At 36.1% G+C, this 25946-nt stretch overlaps 1 protein-coding gene across 4 annotated transcripts in view; it reads right to left on the bottom strand.

Annotated features, from left to right (window-relative positions):
* Window positions 1-25946, bottom strand: part of nlgn3a (neuroligin 3a) — a 132003-nt gene that overhangs the window by 74387 nt on the left and 31670 nt on the right. For 2 of the 4 annotated variants that reach the window (XM_077732263.1, XM_077732262.1), the window contains exons 3-5: window positions 25085-25144; window positions 16038-16097; window positions 4831-4980 (exon numbers count right to left, since the gene is read on the bottom strand). In XM_077732263.1, coding sequence (XP_077588389.1) covers window positions 4831-4980; window positions 16038-16097; window positions 25085-25144 — 270 coding nt within the window. Of the gene's footprint in view, window positions 1-4830; window positions 4981-11292; window positions 12286-16037; window positions 16098-25084; window positions 25145-25946 lie in introns of those variants that run through there. The other 2 variants (XM_077732265.1, XM_077732264.1) reach the window with 2 other exon arrangements.

The raw sequence follows: 25946 nt of genomic DNA, 5'->3' as shown, positions 1-25946 counted from the left end.
GTGTTCACATATAAAAAAATAAATGATAATTCCTGCTATTACATCCCTGCATTAATTGTAAACAACTGATTTTTAACATAAAGGCAAAAGTAAAAGTACTGTCATTTGTTTTAAGAGAACTTTTGCTATATCAGTAACATGCTGTCTTTTTCAAACACACAGTTCAATGAGCAGTAATTCAGGCTCTTCCATTCCTGACCTGAAGTGAGTGACCCGACTCAAAGCACAATGAGTGCTAATCAACCAACGGTGGGTCAACAAGTGATTAACGATCAACTCTGAAAAGTTCAATGGTCTACAGCAGGGGTGTCCAAACTTTTTGCAAAGAGGGCCAGATTTGGTAAGGTGAAAATGTGTGCGGGCCGACTTTTAGCCTGACATTCTTTGAACCATTAACATTAAATGCAAATTAACTTTTTGGGATTTTTTTTAATTACAAATGGCATACTTTTACATTTTTTTTACATTTAGGTTTTTACCGAAATCACAAACCACAAAAAATTAAGAAAACTATCAAGGATATCTAAGTTCATGTGAAACATCACATATTATTCACTATTATATGCTCACTGTAGGAACAGTGGTGAAAACAAAACAATGATCACTGCATATTCAAACTGTTATTTTGACCATCACAAAAAAAATAATGAACTGAGATTTAAGAATTTAGTCAACTCAGAGGACTTAACAAATATCTTGCCTGCGCTAATGTGAAGGGTGATACTGGGATCTTTACTGCAGTATGTAGTCCAGGTCTTCTTTGCACGCTAACGAGAAAAAGTCAAACTCAGTTCCTTTTGCCTCTAACTGTCTCTTAATATCTAATGAAACGTCTTCAATTCTCCGTGCCACAGTATTACGAGCCAGGCAAATATTGGCAAACTCTTGCTTCTTCGCGGGACAAATTTTCTCAACCATTTTCATTACACAGTCTTTAATAAATTCACCGTCACTGAAAGGTTTGCAGTGCTTTGCAATTAGCGTTGCCACTTCGTAGCTTGCCTTTGTGGCATTTTCATTTGACTCACGGGCTCTTGTGAAAAAGCTTTGCTGTGCCGTTAAAACAGCTTCCAGTTGCTTCACTTTTTCACCGCGTTCGTTCCCAGTTAGCTTGTCGTAGCTAGCATGTTTCGTCTGGTAGTGCCTCTTAATGTTGAATTCCTTGAAAACAGCCACAGTCTCTTGGCAAATTAGGCAGACACAGTTGTTTCGTATTTCAGTGAAAAAATACTCAAATTTCCACTTCTCCTGGATGCGGCGGCCCTCCCGGTCAACTTTCCTTTTTTTGTTTACATGTTAGAAATGGGCTGGGCTGAAACAATGACGCAAGGGTCACGGCGGCCAGAGTGCGGCCACAGGGCTACTGCCATCTTCTGGTGAAGTGAAAAATAGCTTTTTGTACACATTTATTTTATACTGTGGTCAACAGTGCTGGCGGGCCGTGTATTATTGATTTCATGATAGAGGCCGTGGGCCGGTAAAAATTTGTCCACGGGCCTTATTTGGCCCGCGGGCCGGACTTTGGACATGCCTGGTCTACAGAGTAAGAGGGTAAGATGTGAAAGTTTCTAAATGGGAACTCCTGAGAATTGTGGTGTGTACTCTTTGAAGCAATAATTACCGTTTCAGCAGCAGAGAGCTTAAAGCTGCAGGAGGACGATAGAAACTTTTGTGGACTTGTCTTTAATTGGAACACGAGTGGCAGCATTTTAAAAACATCACAGAATAGAATTCAAACTACTCCTGCGTATAGTTGGTCTATTCACTGGTGAATCTCCCAAATGTTTTAAAGCAGTACTGAAATATACATCACATGCACTGTAGCTGGTGTGTTTCGGAAACAAAACAAATGCTCCATCTATATTTCATAATACCACAAAGCAGCATCTCTCAATAATTTTGATCCATTAGGAGTAACATTGAAAAGCTGGGGGAGATGATAAATGCAGGGAATCTCAAACAAAACAAATGAAATATGAATAAAACATTAATCAATGACATTTGGAAAGGTTTCGGACTTAATTTGTTGCAATAAAACTGCTGAAAATGTTTCTTTGTTATTTTTTTTTTTTAATTCACACTTTGAAATATATTTCAGTACATATTTGTTTGAGAGAGACCAGTTTCCAAAGACTGCCTTACAGTTAATATTCAGACTGCTGTGTGCATTTCAAAGGTGTTTATACATTATTAATACCATATTCCAACTGCCCGTGGATACCATTGGAGCGATATTACTGTCAGAAAATATGGTTCGATTTGCCTTGTCTGCTTTTCTTTAAACTCATTAACTTGTCTAATTCTCTCTGCTTCCATTATTCCCTCATCTATTTAAGCAGCTTAATTGAAATAGCTGTTCAGAAGCCTTATTTATTTATTTGTCTGTTTACATTAAATCGTTTCCTCTTAGGCAGTGAAAAAAAACGGCTAATTTAACTTCTTATATAAATAAACTCAACACGATGATGTGTTACTTCAATTGAAGGATGACACGAGTTGAAGTTAAGTGGAGGATTTCCATTCACTTGACCTCATCTAAAAATACACATTTGTATATAACTATTATTTTTTTGTACGGTAATACATACCCAGTAGCCTATTTGTTAGCCTTATTCCTAATCAATCCTTAATGAATAAGTGGAGTCGGACTATCAGTATCAAACCCAGTTGTCTCTGGGATTCAGTTTTTATTCGAGGTAAAATTTAAATCCAGATTGTCCTACAAGGTTAGTCATGGAACTAATTGCATTCCTCTCCTCATCAAAATTGTTCGGATATTCGAATCCATCATGAGTTAAATGAGTTCCCTATTAAATGGTTAAGGCATGCGTACAATGGACGTGTAATTTTGTAACAATACTAAATTGAGTCCATGAAAACGAAGCAAATTACTGCCTAACTGCAACATGTCATGTTGGGCGAATGGTAGGAGCCATAATGTTTCAAACAGCTTTTGTGCTAATTTTCCCATCATGCACTGATTTCTCACTGGCCTTGGTTTTATTTGCGCTCTAAGAGTGCGTCTGTAATAACAGCTAAAGACGCACCATGGGGAGATTATCAGACCATGCTACATTATCGCCTGAGCACACGCATCACTTCTTCACTGCTCATTTCTCAGAAGGAGCTCACCAAGAGACCTACTCTGTGTGTTTGTGCATGTGAGTCAAGCACATCTGTGCGGGTACATTGAAAACCGCAACAGCCTCCTCCTCATTGGACGAACTTAGTCTTTCATGCACATGCATTACTGTGTGTCTGCTTGGAGCATTGACATGCCCTGTTTTGCAGGGGTCGTGTGCATGCATGTAGAATGACATTTAGTGAAATAGGCCGGTGAGAATACAAACATCTGACTCATAATTGAAGTGCCATAAAAGAAATATGAGCATAAATGCAAACAAACACCTTTTGGCTTTACATTATGAGCCTCACACCATTAGTTTCAGGAAAAAAAACTGATTAAATTTAGTCATTCTCTTCTCCTGAAACATTGTCATTCATCCATCTGGTGAACCCGTCTTTTTTAAACCTTATAGATTTTAAAATTTCAATATTGACAGGTCAAGCTTTTCAAAAAGAAGTGCAAAATGTTATTGATTCTTCTCTACTTCTTCTCTACCTTTTGATCAGAAACCTTATCCAGATTGTGTTTATTTAGTTCAATCTATTTAATAAAATCAAGTAGTTAGAGAATTAAATGTATTGTATAAATAAGAACACATCACAAGAAGAACGCAATAGCCTACGTCCGATAATGGTAATAAATCTTTAAATTACTACTGCCAGCAAGTTCAGTGGGTCGGGACAAAACAAGCACTAAGCAACAACCTTTGCTGCCTTTGAGAATGATGTACCCTTGTTTATTTACCTCACAGATAGGCTGCAAATCATCTGTGAGCTGAGTGAGATAAGCGGTATGGAAAATGGATAGAGGGAATCAAAAAGAAAATAGTATGTCAATGGAAATTGTAAGTTCTACTGACTCAGTCATTCCCATTGGATATAAATCCATCCATCCACATTCAAAAGTTCTAAAGCCAGCTGACTGAAACGAAAACCACACCTTTGACTGGTCGCCAGTCATTCAAAGGGCACACAGAGACAGACAACCATTCACAATCACACTGTCATTGACTGTATTGACCATAAATGTAAATACTTTTAAATGTTGCACTCACAAACAACAACAACATTCTCCTAATTGCCAATTTTTCCAAGTAATGATATACATTCTATAAACAGACTAGTGTTTATAATAACATTTACATTTTTTTATACTTGAAAAAAAGTATTTGGAATGATCTTGAACTGTAGTATAATGGTGGATGAAATAGCATAAAAGCTTAGTTAGTGACTTAAATACCAATTTGTGTTGCTGCAGCCGTTTCCATGGAGATCTCTTTTTTCCTTTAGCTTGCCATTTTTCACAGCCTTTCTCCATTTCCACCCCCATGAATACAGAAACATGCCACACACACACACTCACACAACCACACAGGTACCACCGACACATTGTGATCCATTTTTGAAAGACGATTCAGCTGTGTGGGTCAAGCTGCAACCAACCTTGATTTGCACTGAATTTCATCCTATTTTTCAACACGTCATATTTTCTGACATTGAAGTATACTTTGCTTCACAAGAAACACACACTATTTCCATAAGTAGTACACAGTATATTAAAGGCAGCAGGTGATAATAATCCCTAAAATACTGTCTTTTCATGACAAATTACAGAAACCCAGCAAACTAACAGCAGAATAACTTTACAATACAATAAAGGAATGAACCATAGAGAATAAAATATGAAAAAAGACAAAAACTTACCAAGAACTCCAACACGGTAGTTGAGGGTGATGACGATGACATTTCCATAGCTAGCGAGGACACTGCCATCAATCATATTGCCCGTCCCCTCCATGTAGGACCCCCCATGGATGTAGACCATCACAGGCTTGGCCCCGGTGTCTCGTATGTCTGCAAAAGCGAGCATCGTTAACACAATCACACTAGAAGCTCCCTCATTAAAACTCATGGTGAGTCATTTCGCATAGGCTTGATGGCCGACAGATAAACTGACCATCACCTCCCAGATACCGCCGCTAACGGGCAGAGAAGCATCATCTGATTGCATCTCTCGCATGCGAATGTCAGCTCATTATACCCGAGTTCAATTCTATTAAAGTAATTGGCCAGCTCAGATGCAAACGACGTGTAATTTACCTCTTAGAAAACAAACTATTCAGCCCGTGTGTTTTGGTTTATCGCAAAGCACACCAGACACCCAAATATAGGAAAGCAGGAAGCCATTAAGGGAGAGAAGAAGAAGAAGAAGAAGAAGCCACCATGACATATATTCTCTAGCAGAGAAGGGGCTAATTTGGCTAGACAGTGATCGGTAAAAACACAGTCTCTAATTATACAACGCCCTTTCTTTTTGTTTGCTTCTTTTTTTAGGACTGGCATGTGGGTGCTGGCTAACTTGTTTACTCGAGAGATACAGGACATTGCAGCCTATTTATTTTACTCCCCAACCAGCAATAGATGGCCAGCTGGAATGACACTTCAGCCAGATAACGCAACATTCGCTGGTGAAACGGGAAGAAAAAAAAATGGCTGTCTGAGGAATTGTCTTCTGAATTAGTGATTGGCTAGCCCCAGAGTATGGACCATGGCAAGAAACTCTCATTTCCCCCCCATCACACCACCTCCACATCTTCCTTCTTACTTTGTATCACTTTCAATCACATAATTTTCCCTGTCTCCCTCCTGTCATTCCCCCATCTCTCTTTCTTCCTCTTCACCGTGAGTGGTGCGAATGAGAAGGGGTCCAAAGAGCAAACAGTGAGGAAAAAAAAGGCAAAAAAATACAGTTGATAAAAATAGTACAGATAAAATTGACAATAAAATAGAAACAAGAAAAGGGGTTTAGATTTTACTGAGCTACACTCTCTGAAATGTTGTTGTTAATGTTCCCCATCATTGTAAATAAGATAATTCTACAAGAGAATTACAATTTCAATCACATCATCCCTTTCTTTAGCCGCACTTAAGAACAACATAACTGCATGAGCTCGTTTAATCAGAGCCTATTAATTTGGTATGCCCATATTAGGATGGTATCTGGGAGGGCCACACTTAATGTCATTTACACTTGACACCTCAGCACACACATGTCTTAAAGAAGAAGAAAAGATATGTGAAGACAACAAGGTTCAAGGGATAGGTGGAGGAAAGAAGAAAATAAATACAACACAGACACATATAGAGGATGGAGAAAGAAAAAGGAGCAGAAATAATAATTTGAAAAAAAGAGTAGTATATTAGTCACGTCAATGTCATCAGTCATCTTTTTTTGTTAATTCACGTCATGTCGCCATGACAACGGTTCATTCCCTTTAAGGAGGGTGACATAAAGCGCTTAAGCTCAATTGGTTCAGCGCTATATATTGACCTGATCTAGAGTAAGAAGAGTCATACGGATGTTGTGCAAAAATATACATATATATCCACGTATATAATTATGTCAATGCTGTCATTGACTATTCCCAGGAATTTCCCAAACTGTGTAATGACATTATTTCAATGTAAATAGATAATATTAACCATTGAGAAGAGGGCTCGCTAATTAGAAATTACAGTGAAGATGGTGCCTCGTGACATGTGCGTGTGTCTCAAGGCAAAGCAATCAACATCTATTTGACCCTTCTTTAATAAAACTGAAAAATAATCCCGTCAGGAATTAGCGGCCAAAAAAAAACAACAACAACCAAAAAATAGCTTGATTTCACAGAGGGCAATTGTTAATTAGCGTGGCTCAATAGGGAAAAAAGAGAAAAAGCACTAATAAGCACTATAAAAACACTGTTGAAAACATTGTGGGTATAAAAAATTAAAAGTTAAAAAATAAAGATTGATATTGTATTTCAAGAGAATGCATTAATGGACATATCAGAATAGTTGTAATATAACTTTATGCACACCATGTTAAAAGAATATTCAAATAAAGGACAAAAATATGAATTATGGCACAAAGCATGTCGGTGTATAGAAGGGAAGGGATGAAGGAAAAAATAATTTAAATTATACTTTTTGTCACATACAAATGATTTATAGTCTAATGCGTTCATACAGCATTTATCATTGCAGTATATTCGAAGATAAAAGGTATAACTAATGAAACTTTGTGCATACTAGGACTACTACTTGCTGAAAATCTCATATAAAATATGCTTTGCCTAAATTTGTAGTGATGAAACCAAAATATGTCATAACATTTCAAATTGTATGGTATATGGAGAAGATTATTTGCAAACATTTTGTAATACTGATTATAACGTTCCTAGAAATGAAAAGACAAGGTCAAACTGTTACCAACATGAAACCTTGAATAACACTAAATCATTTTATTGAAAAGGAATTTGTTAACATACTCATCCTTAACCATTTTACCTGAAAAGAAAATTGAGTCCTATTAAATTAAAATATGAAAGATTAAAACTCACTCAGGTATATTTGATACTGTGCATACAGAAAATCTAACAAAATTCTGCTAGTGTATATAATGAGGCAAAAAGATGGGTGGAGAATATGGATGATACGGAAGATTGCCAAAACCTATAGCAAAGCATTTCGTTTAACATGACCTCAGGGAGAAGAACCTTTTAAGTCATCTCTGAATTGATTGGCCACCTTATTTTCTAGTCCTGGGGTCGATCAATTCTACTTCTGAAAGAAAAAGCCATTTAGTTTTCCATGGTCTTAATTCATGTGCCCTTCCGTCTGCACCTTTGTGCTTTGCTCCTATCCGGCTTCACTCAAACGATTCTTATATATCTGACATTAAAAAGGTGGTATAGAGCAGAGGGTAGATAAGTGAGGTGAGAATTCAATACTTGCTATGACATGTTGGGTGTCTGTCAGTGGATAACTATGGTCTGTGATGGAAGAACAGCGATATCGGGGAAAAAAATTGCATTCACTTATAATACATCTCCAATAGCGAAATTTTGCATGTTTGATGGAGAAATTTGTGATGTCCCAATGTTGATTTGCGCTCTGTGAATAAACACATTTTCAACCTAACATCTTTTCATTCAAAATTGATAAATATGGCGACTAAAATCATTCATAAAATGTGGAATAACCCCTTTCAGACTAATAGCTTTGACTGGGAATTTTCTAATGAGTTGATTGATCTTTTAAATAACCAATAACTGCTCTTTGGATGACACTTATATCTGTTGACAATAATCCTATTAAAGTATTTGACATATTTGAAATTTTGAACATCACAAACAACCACACCCCCCACACAAGTAAATACTTTATTTGAAATCTCTCAAATAATCTAAATAATCTCTTCTGTGAAAATGTGAAAAGTACATTTGTAATCATAACTTCAAAATTACAATGCATTAGATTTGATGTGTCAAAAGGATGACCATTTACCGTAATATGAGGGTGCTTTTTATACATCTACCCTTTAATTTAGAATGAACTCTGACTCTGCAACACACCATCCTTAAAATGCAACCAGCCAGTACGTGCATGTATTAAATCCAACAAAGATTTTACGTATTCATGGGTAAGTACATTTCCACACATCTCTTAATGGATAAGGCCCATTGTACCGATGTAGTAGGACATGACATTCATCCTCCTGTAATTGTCTTGTCAGGACAAGGTTCACACTTCAGACATGACAAGTCCATTACTGGCTGTTTTCAGAGTTTAAAATGACAGCATTTTATTCCCACTTTTTGCTGGAGAGCTGCTTGCAAAATATTTGTGTGTAATTACACTAAATTATACAGCTGTTACAAGTCACAGACGATATTTGGGATGTCACAGAATATCTTCCGCCATTCCCTTTCATCCACATCAAATGAGTTGCTTTGGTTACGTATCTATGAAACGACAATAGTGAAGGAACTTTCTTCTTTTTTCAACATTGATATTGTAAGCACAAGTAAAAGAATGTGTTGCAAATAGTTGACTTTAAGTGGCTGCTATTCATTATTATCTTTCAGCTTTAAGTTTGATTGCAGTAAGATCTTGACATTTGGATGACTAACTGGTGTTTCATGTTTTTTTTTCTTCTTCTTTGAAGCCCTTGCAGGAAGCGTGAAAGTGAATGCCTCCTCTATGATATGTTGCACCCCGACTGTGCAATTAATGGCAGCAATGACCTTTTAGGTGAAGGTGACTTCCTTGGCTGATGGTTTGTGGTTTAAATGTAAGGTTGGCAAAGAGGGACAGTGTGTTTTGTTGCATAGGGAAAAAGAGTTGGCTAAGGATAGACGGCAGCAGAACAAAAATGACGTGAATTTCTTTGCCATCATCCAAACCCACAGAAATATGTTTGATCCCAGAATAAATGGCAAACTTCAAAGCTCTCTTTCAAAAAAAAAAAACAGGCTAACCTAAGGGCAAGGTAGGATATTGTGTTAGAGTTGCAATTTATCCGTTGACAAAATGGTGACAAAAAAACAGCACTAGTTTCCATAAAACCTTGTAAAAATGTATCTCACATATGTTCGCATTTTTGAAACATCAGAAAAAGTTTTGATGTTCTGTCACATAAAATGAACCTAAAACAATTTTATCACATACAGTGTATATATTTATTTACATTATGAAAGGACATTTGAATTTGGGGGGTCATATGCCAGATGTGCTGTAAAAGATTGAAGTATTTTTTTTCATTACTTATAGTGATAAAAGCCAACTTTTATTTTTCTTTAAACAATATTAAATAAAGCCAGTCAGACAGTTTCAGATTGTCTGGCCTTGCCAGGACGACTTTTTTTTTTACCCACATGCTTGTTCTTTACCAATTATTTCTTGACAGTTGGGGGGGGGAAAGGGCAAAAGAAAAAGATAGCGTGGGCTGCAAGTGCCTTAGGTGAGTCAAACTGTCAACTCTACCATTCCATTTTTGAACCTTTTTTGCCCTTGAGTAATTTTTCTAAAATATGCCTCATTTCTATATGATGCAGCCAGATTACATCACTAATGTACGACAAATTAGATATCTAACGAGTTGTAAAAGTTTTAATCGTTCTGGGCTCAGTTGTTTTGGCATAATGTAATTCATTTTTCGTACTGCTTATCCTTACGAGGGTTGCAGGGGGTCCTGGAGTCTATCTCAGCCAACTAGGAGAAGCAGGTGTGTGTATATGTATATTTGTGTATATATGTAAGTAGTATGTGTATATATGTAAGTAGTATGTGTATATATGTAAGTAGTATGTGTATATATGTAAGTAGTATGTGTATATATGTAAGTAGTATGTATATATATGGAAGTAGTATGTGTATATATGTATGCAGTATGTGTATATATGTATGCACTGTGTATATATATATATATATATATATATATATATATGTATGCAGTATGTGTATATATGTATGCACTGTGTATATATATATATATATATATATATATATATATATATATATATATATATATATATATATATATATATATATATATATATGTATGCAGTATGTGTATATACGTATGCAGTATGTGTATATACGTATGCATGTGTATATGTATATGTATGCATGTGTATATATATATGTATGCATGTGTATATATATGTATGCATGTGTATATATATGTATGCATGTGTATATATATGTATGCATGTGTATATATATGTATGCATGTGTATATATATGTATGCATGTGTATATATATGTATGCATGTGTATATATATGTATGCATGTGTATATATATGTATGCATGTGTATATATGTATGCATGTGTATAGATATGTATGCGTGTATAGATATGTATGCATGTGTATATATATGTATGCATGTGTATATATGTATGCATGTGTATAGATATGTATGCGTGTATAGATATGTATGCATGTGTATATATATGTATGCATGTGTATATATACGTGTACACATACATACACATACATGCATATATATACATACACATACATATATACATATATGATATATGATGCATGGTACACATTTACAATGATGATCATGATGATGATATGCAGTATGTGCAGTATTTTCCAGATCATACATCAAACTTTTAATTCATACACTGGTGCATCAAACATTTCTATAATGCATTGGTGCATCAAAAAATTCCACAGTTGAGATACTTTAGATTTCAGATGAAGACATTAATGGATTTGCATGGGATTTGAAGTGAGAATAAGAATTTGATAAATTGTGTTGTTTAAGTAATAGTTATGCAAATAAATTTAGATCATGTTAACAGACACATATATTGCAAATGTGCTTACCTCTTGATGATCTATACCGCTGGTATTCAAACTATTTCACAAAGTATTTGTACAGGATTTCAAAGCAACCAAACAAAACAACAACCTCCCACCACTCTGGTGTCTCAGTGAGGTAATCAGTTGATTGCAGTCAGCTGCTACTTGTTCTAGCAAAAACCTCATTGGTTAACTGTTTGTTCTGGATTGAATGGAACAAAAAAAGCAAACAGGAAGCACAGTGAACCTAGAAGAGCAGTTTGGAGATTCTTAGTTTATGCATTGATAAACACAAAATGTGTTGTATAATGCAAAGTTAGAATGATGTTAATTTAAACTAGGGTATTTTTATTCATCCCAGTTACATTAAAAAAAATGGGATTAAATGACACATGAGCGAATTGCCCCCCACCCTCATCCTGGTAGAATGGGATAAGATGGGGAGTTTACTAGATGGGGGCACAACTATCCTCGTGTATCGGAATTCTGGTTATATCAAGACAGGGGGAGCGTGGCTCGGCTCACTGGCACTGTAACGATGAAGAGCTCATGTTTGCGTGCTTATCCTCCTCTGCTCTTGGAAGCAAGTCTCGTTTATGCGTTGGAGTGCGTTCATGCTTTACTTATTTTACGAATTTGGGTGTACAGTCCTGCATTGATTTCCCTGCTGAATGAAACTGCAGTAAAACAACAAGCAAATGCATTTACTTTTCATTAATGGGAGCAATTTGGTACACAAAAGCCATGTTAAGCATTCTTCCTCTACATTCAAAACTACTTTTATCCAACAGTATCAGCTAGTTAACTGGAGTCTTCTACCTGCCTGGTTAGACTATAATAACAGCCTCTGGAAAATTGGGTTTCCGCAGTGTGTAGAGCGCAAATCACAACGATTTGGCCTAAACACTCATGTTGCCGCAGAGAAAATTTGACAAGACTATGGCAGTGCCGCTGGGCTGTCAGTCCTAAAAAAGAGGAGGCTCCATGGTCAGAAAAAAATGTGCACAGTATGGTATTATAACGGATTTGCTTCATTTTAAAGACTATACTTCTCTGTAATCTGTCTGTGTCTGTTTGTGTAGTTTTTTTTATCCCATCAATATTGCAAGAAATTTTTTTTTGAGTAATTATAGCATTTTACATCATGTATTAACTTTAATTAAGGGTAATATTTTACAATAGCATTTTTATTCATAAGGGTAGAATATTTTAATAATAATGGAATGAGAACTTGGTTCTTTTGATAATGATTTTACATTTTGATCCAAGAAATTGAGTTGTTCATTAATTGATAAACTGTATCGATTCAGATTGATGTATCATTTTAACCCTAATATTTTAGTAATCAATATTGTCTCATTTATTATCTCTTTTTTTGATGTATTATACAGTGAGACCTCCAAATTTGGACCTCTAAAAGACTTGGAACCCCCCCCCCCCCCCCCCCCATAAGACTAGTTCCAGCCTAGTAAGAAAGAACAATTCCACCAAGCCTATTCATTAAAGTCCCAAGCAAAAACGCATATATTCATCATTGTTACACAAAGAAGCCATGCCTTTTTTATTTTAAGGATTAAAGGGAGTTCATAACAACTACTTTTGCTGTAAACATGGATAGTTTAATATTAATGGTGAACTGCAAAAGTGCATCAATATTGTTATTTAGCTTAACAGGGAGAAGTGCCATTTTTTTAATGACCCAAGCCTCGGGAATGCTCAAGAAATATCTTCAGTAACTTAAGTGTATTTGTATCCTTAATGAGCAAAATATTATTGCACCATCACCTCCTCAAATGGATGCGCCCAGAGTTTTACTACACTGAAATAGAACACGTTTCTATTTTGAGACCTGCCCCTCCATAGCAAATTCACTCACCCTTTGCCACTCTGTCCATTAGGGCTAAGAACGCTTCATGCTGCCGACATCGCCCACTCTCACTTACACAATGATTGTCTTTCTGCGCAGCAAACTGAGCGCTGCTTCTGCTAGTGTGAAAAGGTCCTAAAGACCAGTTGTAGGTGTTGTTTTTGTTCCGTTTTTATGATGCTACGTACCTCAACTGAACATTAAACAACAGTGGAACGGTGCTCAGACGTTTGGGGCCGGTCAACTGGTGACAGAGAGTTTATTGTTGAAACCAGCTCTCAAAATTATATTCATGAGAGTTTAATATCTAAGAGAGAGAGTTTGATATCTAAGTACTGTCTAATATCTAAGTACTGTTTAAAATATAAGTACTGTTTAATATCTAAGTACTGTTTAATATTTAAGTACTGTTTACTATCTAATTACTGTTTAATATCTAAGTACTGTTTAATATCTAATTACTGTTTAATATATAAGTACTGTATAATATCTAAGTACTTTTTTAATATCTAGTACTGTTTAATATCTAAGTACTGTATAATATCTAAGTACTTTTTAATATCTAGTACTGTTTAATATCTAAGTACTGTTTAAAATATAAGTACTGTTTAATATCTAAGTACTTTTTAATATCTAGTACTGTTTAATATCTAAGTACTGTTTAAAATATAAGTACTGTTTAATATCTAAGAGAGAGAGTTTGATATCTAAGTACTGTTTACTATCTAAGTACTGTTTAAAATATAAGTACTGTTTAATATCTAAGTACTGTTTAATATCCAAGTACATTTGACCAGCGACCAAATGATCGGCGACCAAAAGGGACCAAAAGACCGGCAACCAAACGTCCCGTCATGCAGTGGAACGTGCATTTTGGTTCAAGCCGCTCAATATAGTATGGCTAAATCTTCAATATCAAATTGTAAACCTTTCTGGCAAGTGCCACTTAAAGAACAGAGTATTGTGTCAATAAAAAACCCCAAATGAATTTGAAGTACACGTCCAGGAACTAGTAACATAGTGAGGACAGCTTAAAGGTAGTAGGAGCAAGGGAAATATCCCTAAATAGACATATGGGCAACTGAGGCAGCATCGTAATGCACAGGCTGAGCGATGGAGGTGCTGAGCAGCCAGACAAGACAGCAGCTCTGCGTATTGAATGGAAAATGTGGATGAGAGGTGAATCACCAAAGAATGAGCGAGTGGGAGATCTGCGTGTTCTTATTCAAGTCGCCCTTTAACATTAAAACAAACATTCCATTTTCATCAGTTACATACACAGCACATTCACCTGAAGGGGGACTGCTATTACTGGCAATACAAGTACACTAGAGTATAAAATGTGAAGACAATTGCGGGTATTTTTTTCGGGGGGTACGTGTCGGCTTCTCATCCATCCTTCGTTGAAAGCTGCCCTTTCTTTTAACAGGCGATACTTGGGGGATGGAGGGAAAAGGCGAATAACAGAGAAACAAGGGAGTCCCGAAGCAATTCTTCCTTCCGTCTTCTTGTCTCAAGCTGACACTTCAAAAGGACATATTTACCAGAACAATGAAAATCTTGATCATCTTCAGGGATAAATGGCAACACAGGCATTAGGTAGAGCTCTGCACTGGAAATTCCACAGGGATGGCATTGTGCTTTCTACGACACTGTTGTGTAAATGGCATTAGTCGCGCTCGGTAAAGAAAAGACGTGTCACAATTTCACTCAGGCTAGTTTTGTGCAGCTTAGAGACCAAGCCAATGTGAACACGCACGTTGAGATGTGCCAAACGAGCGGATCGACGCTCGTCAGCGTTTTTTAACAGGACTCCAGGCTAAGATTCACAGATGCATGTGGCCTGGCCCTGGAAGGATGCAAAGCTGCAGACAGAAAAAAAAACTAGCATATCGTTTTCATGCCTGAAAATGTCAAAAAGACCATTTAAATAGCTTTATTTTTGTGTATTTTCTTGGAGTTCAAACAGGTGAAGGTATAAAAACCTATTTTGACTCAATTGCCTTATTTAGATTAAAATATTTTTCAATGACTAGTTTTAAAAGGAAAGTGCAGCAGCATCAAGAAGATATAAAATGAACACAAGAATGGTGTCCACCTCTAAGATGACACAACATAATGGCCTCTTTTTCACTTATGCACCAATAGTACATTGTGTAAAAAAATGCCATCCTTGACCGTACTTTATCTTGATACTTGCGTCACCTGCCCTGAAGTGGCAAACGAAGGAAAATGCATACGATATGAAAGGTTTGGTTTAGATTTCAAGACTTAAGCCATTTTTGTTGCAGCACAAGAATCATCTCTCATTCTAATCTCACCAAGAGATCCTGACTGAGCCTGGTATATCCCAAGATAAATATGGAAAGTGAACAATGTGATTGCTGAGCAGCAACATTCCATTTTCAACACCACTCGGCTCTAATCCTCTCCAGCGGTCCTCGTGAACTGCCTCTCCTCATCTAAATCTGCTGGAAGACCTGCTGAATAGGCTGCTATGACAGTGTTGCCGCACTTCCTTTTGGCCATTTTTTTTGCCACAAATGTGACGACTGGACAGACCACCAAAGGGGTCTTTTAAAGCCACCTTTCCCCTCGTAAAAAGACTGGACACACCTCCAGAACGCTCTTTTACCGATACCCGTACTCTTGTAAAAAAAACTCATCATGAGACATTCAAATTGGTTAAAGTGAGACTTAGTTTTTGTATAGAAACTTGCATAGAAATTAACCCATCGATTTTGATGCTGATCACATTCATTCACAGAATACATAAAAAAGTAAAGAAATATTTTGATAGTGGTTGGATTGGGGGAGTAAATGCTAGATGAAGAACAAAAAAATATATAAGAAAATCAATTTTAAAATAAGCATGCATCATCTTTGTTCACCATGAAAATACCTTCATCTTCATCACCGTCGTTATCCGATAAATCGTCACCCTGTTTTTTTGCATGGGACCCTGTTTGGTGAAGGCAGAGACATATAGAGAGGAACATATATTTTGAACAACAATACAAAGAAAACAACAAAGCTACGAATTGTGTAGGTTATTTTCTTTGAAATTGCATTTTCATAATTTCGGAAAATAATCCCCTGCTTGATTTTTCTGTCAAGAAACAAAACAATATAGTGGTATTCTTACATAAACTAAGTCATAATCTTAGGGTTTTTACATAATTACGTCATAGTATCAGACTTCACACATCATATTGAAAAAGGTTAAAATTTGGAGACAACATTTCGTCATGTATTGAAAATAACAACTTTATACTTGTAAATGTACACTTCAAAATATTTTCAGCATTGTAATACTACTGCTAAAAGGAAGAAAAGGAACACATTGTGCCAAAAATTAAACAATAAAGTAATACCTTGACATACGAGTCCCCCAACATACGAGAGATTTGAGATATGGGTAAAATTCAGACAAATATTTACCTTGAGATACGAAACAAATTTAGAGACACACATTGCATTTTTTTTACATGAATGGTGTATGCGTGACGGAGCTGGCTCGCTAATACCATAGGATTTTTACACAATATGCACTATCCTGAAGCAGAAGGACGCTATTAAGGACTTCAAGCCTTCTAAAGACTAACCATAATTTCCAAGCTGCGCTGTTACATTCATAACAAGATGGAGAGCCTTTTTTAAATATGGATAAAAGATAAACAGTTAGAAGGAGATGGCGTGACCCAGTTGATAATATGCGAAAAAGCTAGCGGAATTTACATGAATTTAAAAGCAAAGTAAGCATCTCAAAAGGGGGAGCCTTCAACCCCACCAAACCTTTAATTTAAATTAAATTTATTTTTACATATGTTATGTTATTGTACTGAATAATGTCTCTTTTTAGTACTATTCAAAATCATAACCACTAGATAGTTATTAGTTACTGTTAGTAGAAGGTGAATTAGAACCAATACAAATACATTTTTCTATTGTGATATTCTGTTTTTTTCCAGAGGGTGGGAACGGATTTATTTGTATTTAGTTCATTTCTATGGGAAATATTGCTTTGAGATACGAGTAAATCGACATTACAAGCTCGTATCTCAAGGTATAACTGTACATTACTGTAATTTCCGAAGTTGGAGTGATTGAGAAAATGAAAAGCAATTGATTTCAAGTTAGTAACTCCTTCAAAACTCTACCCTTTTGTTTATACTTGAGATGTTTTGAAAATTGTTTGAATGCTTGCTTCTAAGAGAAATTTCAAGGAAGTATCCTTTTCAGATATGCACTTTGTATCTATTCTTAACTCGGCCTTTGCTATTAATGAGGTAGGAAAAAGTCTGCAGACAATGGGCTGGTTAACAACATGCTAATTGACATGAACATGCTCAAGAGATCAAATTTTAGACTACGAGGCCAGAGCAAGAGCAAGGATTTTAGTTTCCCGAGAGGTGCCTACGTTTGAATAAAACACGAGATTGTGGGTATCACGTATTCACACAACTTGTCTCGGAGCCCTGCACGGTAGATAATGTGATGTTGTCCTTGTGCTGTATGTAAGTGCAAGCCCTCCAGGGCAACTGAACACCATGTAAACGTGTGGGGCTCAGGTCTATTTTCTTGCTTTTCTAAACAAGGCCATTTTCAACAGTATTCTACTTCGTCTTGTATTCTTATCCTTTTGACTGCAAAGAATAGGGCCATTGGAAAGCAACATTGATGTCAATAAGTCAGAGTAACAAACTGGAACTGGTTTAGTTCAACGGTGTATTTGTCTCTGGAAATAAAGCGATGGGGAAAAATACAGTGCTTTTTTGTACTCCATATTATTTATAATAAATGATTTATAATCCAATTTACATAGGCCTGCGGAACTCTGTTTTCGGCAGATATGAAGATATCTTTTGTTTAGGTGTTTTTTTCAAATATATTTTAAGTACATTCATACAATATATGAATACACAAAGTGGTACTGAAACCTTCAATTGAACTCACTATTTTAGTCTAACAATGACATAATTCGAAACAACTAAAATTTGAATTAACGTCAAACTCCATTTGAACTAGAAATTTGAGAAAAAAATGAGTCCCATTAGTCATTTGTTTTAACTCGGCATTTTAAGTCAGTCCAACTTGGTAAACTAGACTGGATTTTAAATACCTATAGAATCAGTGGCTTTAAGCAGGAATCAAACCTGCCATTATAAAGGCAGCGAAGCGTGCAGACGACTGAGCTAATCATCCTGGCTGACTGCCCGGTGACTGTGTGCTCTTTTGTAGACATTGAGGCTGAAGTGAAGGCTAAGTTCACACAATTTATCATTCATTTCAACTTCAGTTTTCAAAAAAAAAATCCAAGTACAGCCCTCAAACTAGATAATGCAAGTTAATTCAACAAACCTATACCTATAACCTATAAGATATACAAACACCAATGGCTACCCTCACATGAATATCTTATTAAAATCCCTCGGTTTGTCTGTGCGTATAAAAGTTTAAAGCATAAACGAAGAAGAGCAGTTAATATCACTTTAAAAAAGAAAAATGAAATGTCTTATTACTACTCCAGGGAACTACACTAGCCATTATGACATTATTTTTTGATACATTAAGCCTTTGTTTGGGGGTTTGGCAGGTGCTGTAACTCAGGTCTCATTTTGCAGGAAGTACGAGTCATTACATTTTTAGATCTTGCATCTAGGGATCTTGGGCAAATGTTTTAAATGTGTCTAAGCAATTTACTTTATTATTCTTTATGGCTCATCCCTGTTATTTTGGCTTCCCCTGCTGTTTATAGACAATGAATAAAACAGTCGCAATATTGAGTATTAGTGCTCTTGACAGGCATGCATTAAAAGACAGGTATCGATAGGGTAGATCTGTCATGATAAATCATGGTACATGTAAGCGTTTATATGTCAAATGTGGACCTACAGTTTAATACAACAGTCAAATAGTAAGCAATTTGAGGAAAAGAATGTATTCGAGATGGAAAGAGAGGAGTTAAAATAGATTGGCCTACTCCAAAAACTTGTTTGCATCAGAAGTCGGTCCAAAGCTCTACAGAGAATAACGAGTAGAGTTCATTTAAACTGACAGGAAAAAAATGGAATCTTGTCATCTTGATCCAGACTCAAATAAACAAATATTTGACTTTTGGGTTCTATCAAGTTTTAGCAAAATGCCACACTTTAGAAGAGGGCAATTAAAGACAAAAAGGGTGTTTGCCTTGGGGGTTGTTCATGAACAAACTACAGTGTGCACTCATATGCCCATATTAAATAGATCCTCAATTCCTGCAATACATTGAGGAAAGAGCTGAATGTTAAACTGGTCAGCCTTTGCATAGCGAAAAGGTTTCATGACAATAGGGCCTCAGAGTTAAATATGGAAAAGGTCAGAATGTGGAACAGGATTTAGTCAAAATGGGAAATGTTGCAGGGCTGACAATTTGAAGCTGTTATATTCAGTCTCAAATCCTCAGGTGGCCATTTTTCTCTTTTTAGAGAGGCCAGATCTCTATCTTCCTCCTCTCTGTGATCTTGCTCCTTTTTTAGGTCTTCTCCATTCCTCTAAATCAGTCTCTCAGAAGAGAGGTTAAGGAACAGCTTGGTAGGGACGCGTAAGAACGGATGATGGAGAACACGGCCAAAAGGTTAAGGAGGCTGTAATCCTGCCCGCAAAGAATAGCCAAAAAAATCACACTGTGCCGCAGATGCTCTAAAAATGACAACATAAAAACTAATCAAAGCTAGTAAAAAAAAAAATCCATAAAAACTTCTTTCGTGTTATGTTGTAGATGATGCAAAAAAAGACATGTCGACATTTCTGAACATGAGAACCAGCACAGGTACCATGCTGGGATCATGTAAGCATCACTGTGATCAATCACAGTTTACAAGACTTCAGTAAGTCTAACAACTCTCAGTGGTTATTTGAATTAGCAACTATATGTTGATACAGAGAAAGACATCCATCAGTGCTGATTACAAACAAAAAAGATGGATGTTTTTTCTTTCCCTACTGTTTTCTCAACATGTGTTGAAAGCTCAATTTTAATGAGCTTGTCATTAATGTAGCTATATTATATGACATTAATTTGAAGGTTCAAATAACCTCAGAAAATTAAGCCAAGCAGGCTGCTATTCTCCTAAAAATAACCTTGTTACCATTACTAAGTAATCGTAAACACCCATTCCCTTGTTTCAAGTATCAAATCAGGTTATTTTTGGTTTTGTATAATCTTTCGGTTTCTTATATTCTGGTATACTTTTTTAGTCAATTAAATATATTTTTTGAAATGTTAAATATTGGGGAAATTTGTTTCTGAGCTAACAAACATGCCAAAGGCAACATCTCGTGATTGTGTGTATTCTCTAGTCATGCAGTCGAAAACAGTGCAATTGAGTTAACTGTGAAAAGTGAACAGTACGACAGTAGGGGTTGAGTTTGTGGGGTCTCTAAGGGTAAACTTCCTGCTTAGGTCAAGTATTATTTGTGAAATCAATGTGACTTGACTCACTTGGTTCACTGAACGTCACAGCTAGTCCAAAGCATTTGTAGCTGTCATACTCAAAGGGGCAATGACTGCTGTAGAATCACAAAAGCCAGTGTTTACTATCTTGTTGGAAATTGTTCGCCCATTCTCCTTGTTGCAGGAATTTCCTTGGACTGCAATTCTTTTCCTTCGGCACTTTGGAGCGAGCTAACCAGCAGATTACTGTGGAGTGTTACCGGCTTGTATGCCAAGACATGCTCTATTCTGAGCAGAATTGGATGCCTTTCACAGCATTTTTTTTACCTCACTAGTCCAACATCTATTAAGTCTGTACTATGCCCAAAGTTCTAGTTAATTGGCTGGTTTTGTAAACCTTAAAAGAGAAGTGTTCTGTCCTGGCATGCAGTTTTACAACAGATGTATTCTTCACAGGAATGACACTTGGGTATCCTAAAATAGTGGAACATGTAGCACTATTTTAAGCATAGTAATACGTTGTACTTTTCTCAAACAGAGCCAGTAAGTTTGGGGATGGATAATTCTGGTGTATCTCTTGGATACTTGAAGACGTGAAGAAATGCAGTAGAGGGAACTGCAATATAATAATACTATACAAACTAAAACAACAAAAGGACAGTAAGTATATCCGACTTAACACTAGAACCTTGTCTCCATAGAAGGGTAAAATTCTTAGAGGGTTTAGTAATCCATTTACCAATGTGAAACACTTTTCAAGGTGAAATCTGCCCTTTCAAATCATGGTAGTAGTAGTCACATGCTGCAGAGCTTACACTATAATATGCAATTACTTCTTCAAAAACCAGTTTTACATTTGTTGTCTAAGGCTGACAGGATATCAAATTTATTGATATTATTAATGTTCGGAAAACTGGTGACCCAACTCTTGCACGCTTCAACTCATTAGCAATATGCATACATCTGGATTTGGTTGGATGAGATAAGCTCTGAATTATAGTCTGTTCTGCTCCTCACACTGCCTGACAGTGACTTTCATTTCCTCATCATTCATTCAGCATTATTCTTTGGATCAGTGCATTAATTAGTTCATTATTATTATTTTTTTCTATGTCAGAAATAAAAATCACAACTGAATATTAGTTTGCGAATCAATGACTCATGAAGTAGTTCTACCCTAGAACTTGTTATATGACCTTGACATAAGAAAACCTGAAGCTAATTTACATTAAACATCTTCCTTTTCTTATTAAAACTATTTACAATTCTGGATTAATTTATAATGTCAATCAAATCACAAGATAAAACAAAGAGGAATTTCATCTTCAACTAACAGCACACTGATAATTATGTTTTAGAATATTGAAAATAAGGTGCAAGCGTCCCCAAGACAGTAAGTAAAATGTAAGTGAACCCTTGGATTTAATAACTGGTTGACCCTCCTTAGGCAGCCATTACCTCAGCATAGCGTTTCCTGTTGTTGCAGATCAGGCATGCACAACCATTAGGATGAACTTGGGACCATTCTGCTTCACTCAACTGCTGCAGTCCAGCAAAATACCTGGGAATTATGGCTTGAACACCTCTCAGAAGAAAGTAAAGCCTCTCTAATGGTGTCAAACCAGGACTTTGTACTCATCTGATCTGTAACTAGAGGGGATGTTTGCTTGAGATGAATTGTCGTCAAAGGAACGTTAACCAGATATTAAATTTAACAGTAACTTATTTTTAATCACTTTTATAGGAGTGATTACATTCATATTCAAATGAATGTAGTAAAAAACAATCTCCTCTCAAAAGGTTCGACCAATGCTGAACTCAAGTTTTAATCACAGTTCACCATGTACTGACTTATTTTTTTAATTTTTAAAAGATAAATGGTTCAATCCTCCACTGAGAGAGAATAAAATCAAGTGTATTTTCTTTGTCTCATCCCAAACAGTTTGATAGGTACACTGTGAATTGCTTGCCAGCCAATTACAGTAAGTGCATTGTTTTTTTTTATTTGTTTTTCAGTATGTCACTACTTTTTTTGTCTCTGTTTTCCATCAACACTTAATTATTATGTTATATTAAAATGCACATTTAAATATAGTCCTGGAAACATGGCTACCGTCTGTTGCCCTAATGGCCCTACGTGAGCAATTTATAATCGAGGTGGAGAACAGCAGGACTAGTGCTGAGCTTGCATATTTGACCACCTCCACATAACCTCAGTGACACAAAGCTCTATGCTATTAAAGCGAACGCGAAAAGATGTTTGTTGTTCTCATAAATTAAATCTGAGTCGTCATGTAGTAAACATCGAAGAATTTGATACGGAAGAAAAAAATGTGAAACAACAGTGTTGATGTTTAATTTAGAAGTACTAACATTAAATAATATATGCTGAAAGAGGGCATATAACTAAGGTCAATTTTGCCCTGTGATTTTTTTCTTGAAAAAATGTTGAACTATTACTATAAAACCCTGATTAAGGTAAATTATATACATGAGAATATGTAAATATGTCTTTTCTCCAATATTAGCAATTGTACAACTTCATTGGTGTTGCTGATGCGTTACCAACAGTCCACGAGGCTATTTGTCCTCATTTAAAAAGCAATACTAAGCAAGAAATGGAACAAGAAGCAAATTATCTTATTTCTGAGGATTAATCGTGCCTTCCTCCAGGGAAAACATATTTATAGAGATCACAAAATTAGGAATTAAAATGTTATTAACACCGTGTACAACCCCCCCAGCTTAGCAACTCGGAAAACAGAATCCTTCATTAGTACTGTCTTAGTCTTTGCTTTAGATTGAAGTGATGTAATAACATCGTTAAATTATAAATGCAGCTTATTGATTGGAAATGTTTGTCAACTAGTACGCTTCCTTTTTAGATGATACGATTTACAGGTGGATTTCATCAAAAGGATAAATTCTGCTTCATTAGTACTGCAAAATTATTATAAACCATAATTTGACATACTTTGTTGAAAAAAAAAACCTTATTAAAATGAATTTGATGGCAAAAAAAATATCCTGCATGTTTATGGCAACAAAGGGCCTCTTCTACAACCACATTTTCTAATAATAATGTGTGACAAAACCAATACACGACAAAACTTGTGATAAAACACTTTTCCCATTACCAAACCTGAGGGAGATAATTGAAAAAAAAATAAAAATTCAAGAGGAACGCAAATATTAAAGAGATATTTCTGTGTATACTTTGCATCTGGGACTAATTCTGAAGCAGAAGTGCCTGAAGGGCCTGTCTTGAACAAAATTGGTTTACCAAAGGAGAATGTATGGGTGCACAGAGTGAGGCCACACTCTGCCAATTGCTGCTATGAAAATTGGGAATCAAATCATTAATGCGGCACAAGATATGCTTGGTATCAGTCTAAAGGCTAATTGTTAAGTCCTGTAGGCACACTTTGTAAATTAGCAGCGTGTTTTTTTTTGTACAAAGCTGTTACTTTAACAGACGCTCATAGTGAAATTAAACTGTTTCTGCACGTCAGTGCTTTTGTATCTTTGACCGTATGGGTACATTGAAGCGTAAATATCCCAAGAATGGCATTTCAACATTCAAAAGCAACATTATCTCATAAGCTTTTAGGATTTTATGGACATTTACACAATTTATGAGCCGGATATTTTGCAAAGATACGAGGGAAAAAGCTGGTTATTATTAAATTCCTTATGGCAAGCCAGAAAATGATGAAGTTTCAACAATTTCTTTGACTAAATATCAGAACACTGGATTTTTTGAACTGATCGATTGTTTTTCCAGTTAAAGTTGCTTGAAAGAAAAGATACATGTCTTCTAAATTTGACACATTTCCCAGGAGTGTTATTAGCAACCCTGCCAAATCCAATGATTAAACGCCAAATAAATAAAATGAGGCAAAAAGAGTGGAAAATGAAGTCATTCTCACTGCTCTTGAATGCAGTGTTACATAAATAGGCTTCTGCTACCAAAACCTGCAAAATTCATATTAACTTGTAACTCTTATTCACACAAACCCTTCCACGTATTACACCAAATATTGTGTTAAATTATCCTATGTTTTTCCTGGGGTCTTTTATAGTGACGGTCATCGGTTAACCGCTTGAATGCTAACTATTTTTAACAAAAGTTAAAATTAATGACCTAAATTCAAGGCCTTGGATTTCATCAACAGACACATTACGGACATAAACATCCAAATACGATCACAGAAAGCGAAAGAATAAAGAATACAATTATAGAAAAGCTAAGGTTAATTTCATTTAGTGAGCTGTCAATGTTTTCCATGACTTTATAAACCAGTGCATGCATGTACAGCCTCATAGGAGGCAGCACAAGCACTCACTCATCGCTCACACTCGTCGTGTCAAGGACGATGTGACTCCTTGCGTTCATCCCCATTAGAACTTTGACTTGAGACTTGGTTGATGATGATGATATTGGCAGCTTTGGAATGACGTGCTGCCTCTCCTCATTTTCTTTCATTTCATTTCATGAAAAATTGTTTACCTACCTCCTTTTCTACACATTTTCTTGTTGGGTTTCCTGGCACATTCCTTGGATATTCTTTTAACTGTAAATGAATGGAGAACAAAACTACAAAATAACAGATAGCTCTGTAAAAGTATTGCAGTTGACATGCAACAAATCTGTCAGAGCCCCAATACGGAACCCACCCGCCTTCCCATCATCCTCGTCATCAAACAAGATTGACAGAGGACCTGTTGAAAAAGTAAGTGGGTGCTGCTGCAGAAATATTCCGAAGGGGCGGAATGAATTTACTGCATCCTGGGACACAGGAAGCCTATATTCACATGCACTTCTATTTAAGACCCATTACAGGCCACACAGTTGCTAGTCTAAGTTAAAGTACTATACTTTAACATCACAAAATGAAGTGATGTCAGTTGAATCGGACAGAATTTTCCCATTCAAACACAGTTTTTTTTTGTTTAGTTTTCCATTAGTGGAATACTTGGACGCCATTCCACACGTGTGTGGCTTCAAATGTATATTTTCCAAATATGTAAAGGGTCTTATATAGGTTAGGCTGATGCAACAGGCCTCTCATGTACCAGACAGAGCCTTTTTTTTTTTTATAAACCTAGGATAAGATTGTTCATTCACTTATGAGGCAAGCTACAATTGACGAATATCTGTGGGACAGTCAAGACAGTGAGGGTAAAAAAGTGCATAACCAATGTCTCCCTTCTTTGATCTAGGTTCTGTCATTGTAAGTCATTTAGTCATCAAAAGAGAAACTTTAAAGTGTGACATGGAAGGAGTCGAGTTGATGAAAAGACTAAAGATGATAGGTTGAAATGACTGACAACGAACGACACAGCATGCGCCAGACGACAGGTCATGCGCAAAAT

This window comes from Stigmatopora nigra, chromosome 14 (genome assembly GCF_051989575.1).
Source record: "Stigmatopora nigra isolate UIUO_SnigA chromosome 14, RoL_Snig_1.1, whole genome shotgun sequence".
Lineage (NCBI taxonomy): Eukaryota > Metazoa > Chordata > Actinopteri > Syngnathiformes > Syngnathidae > Stigmatopora > Stigmatopora nigra.
Note: the sequence above shows the minus strand (reverse complement) of the source record. Positions and strands in the feature narration are given on the sequence as shown.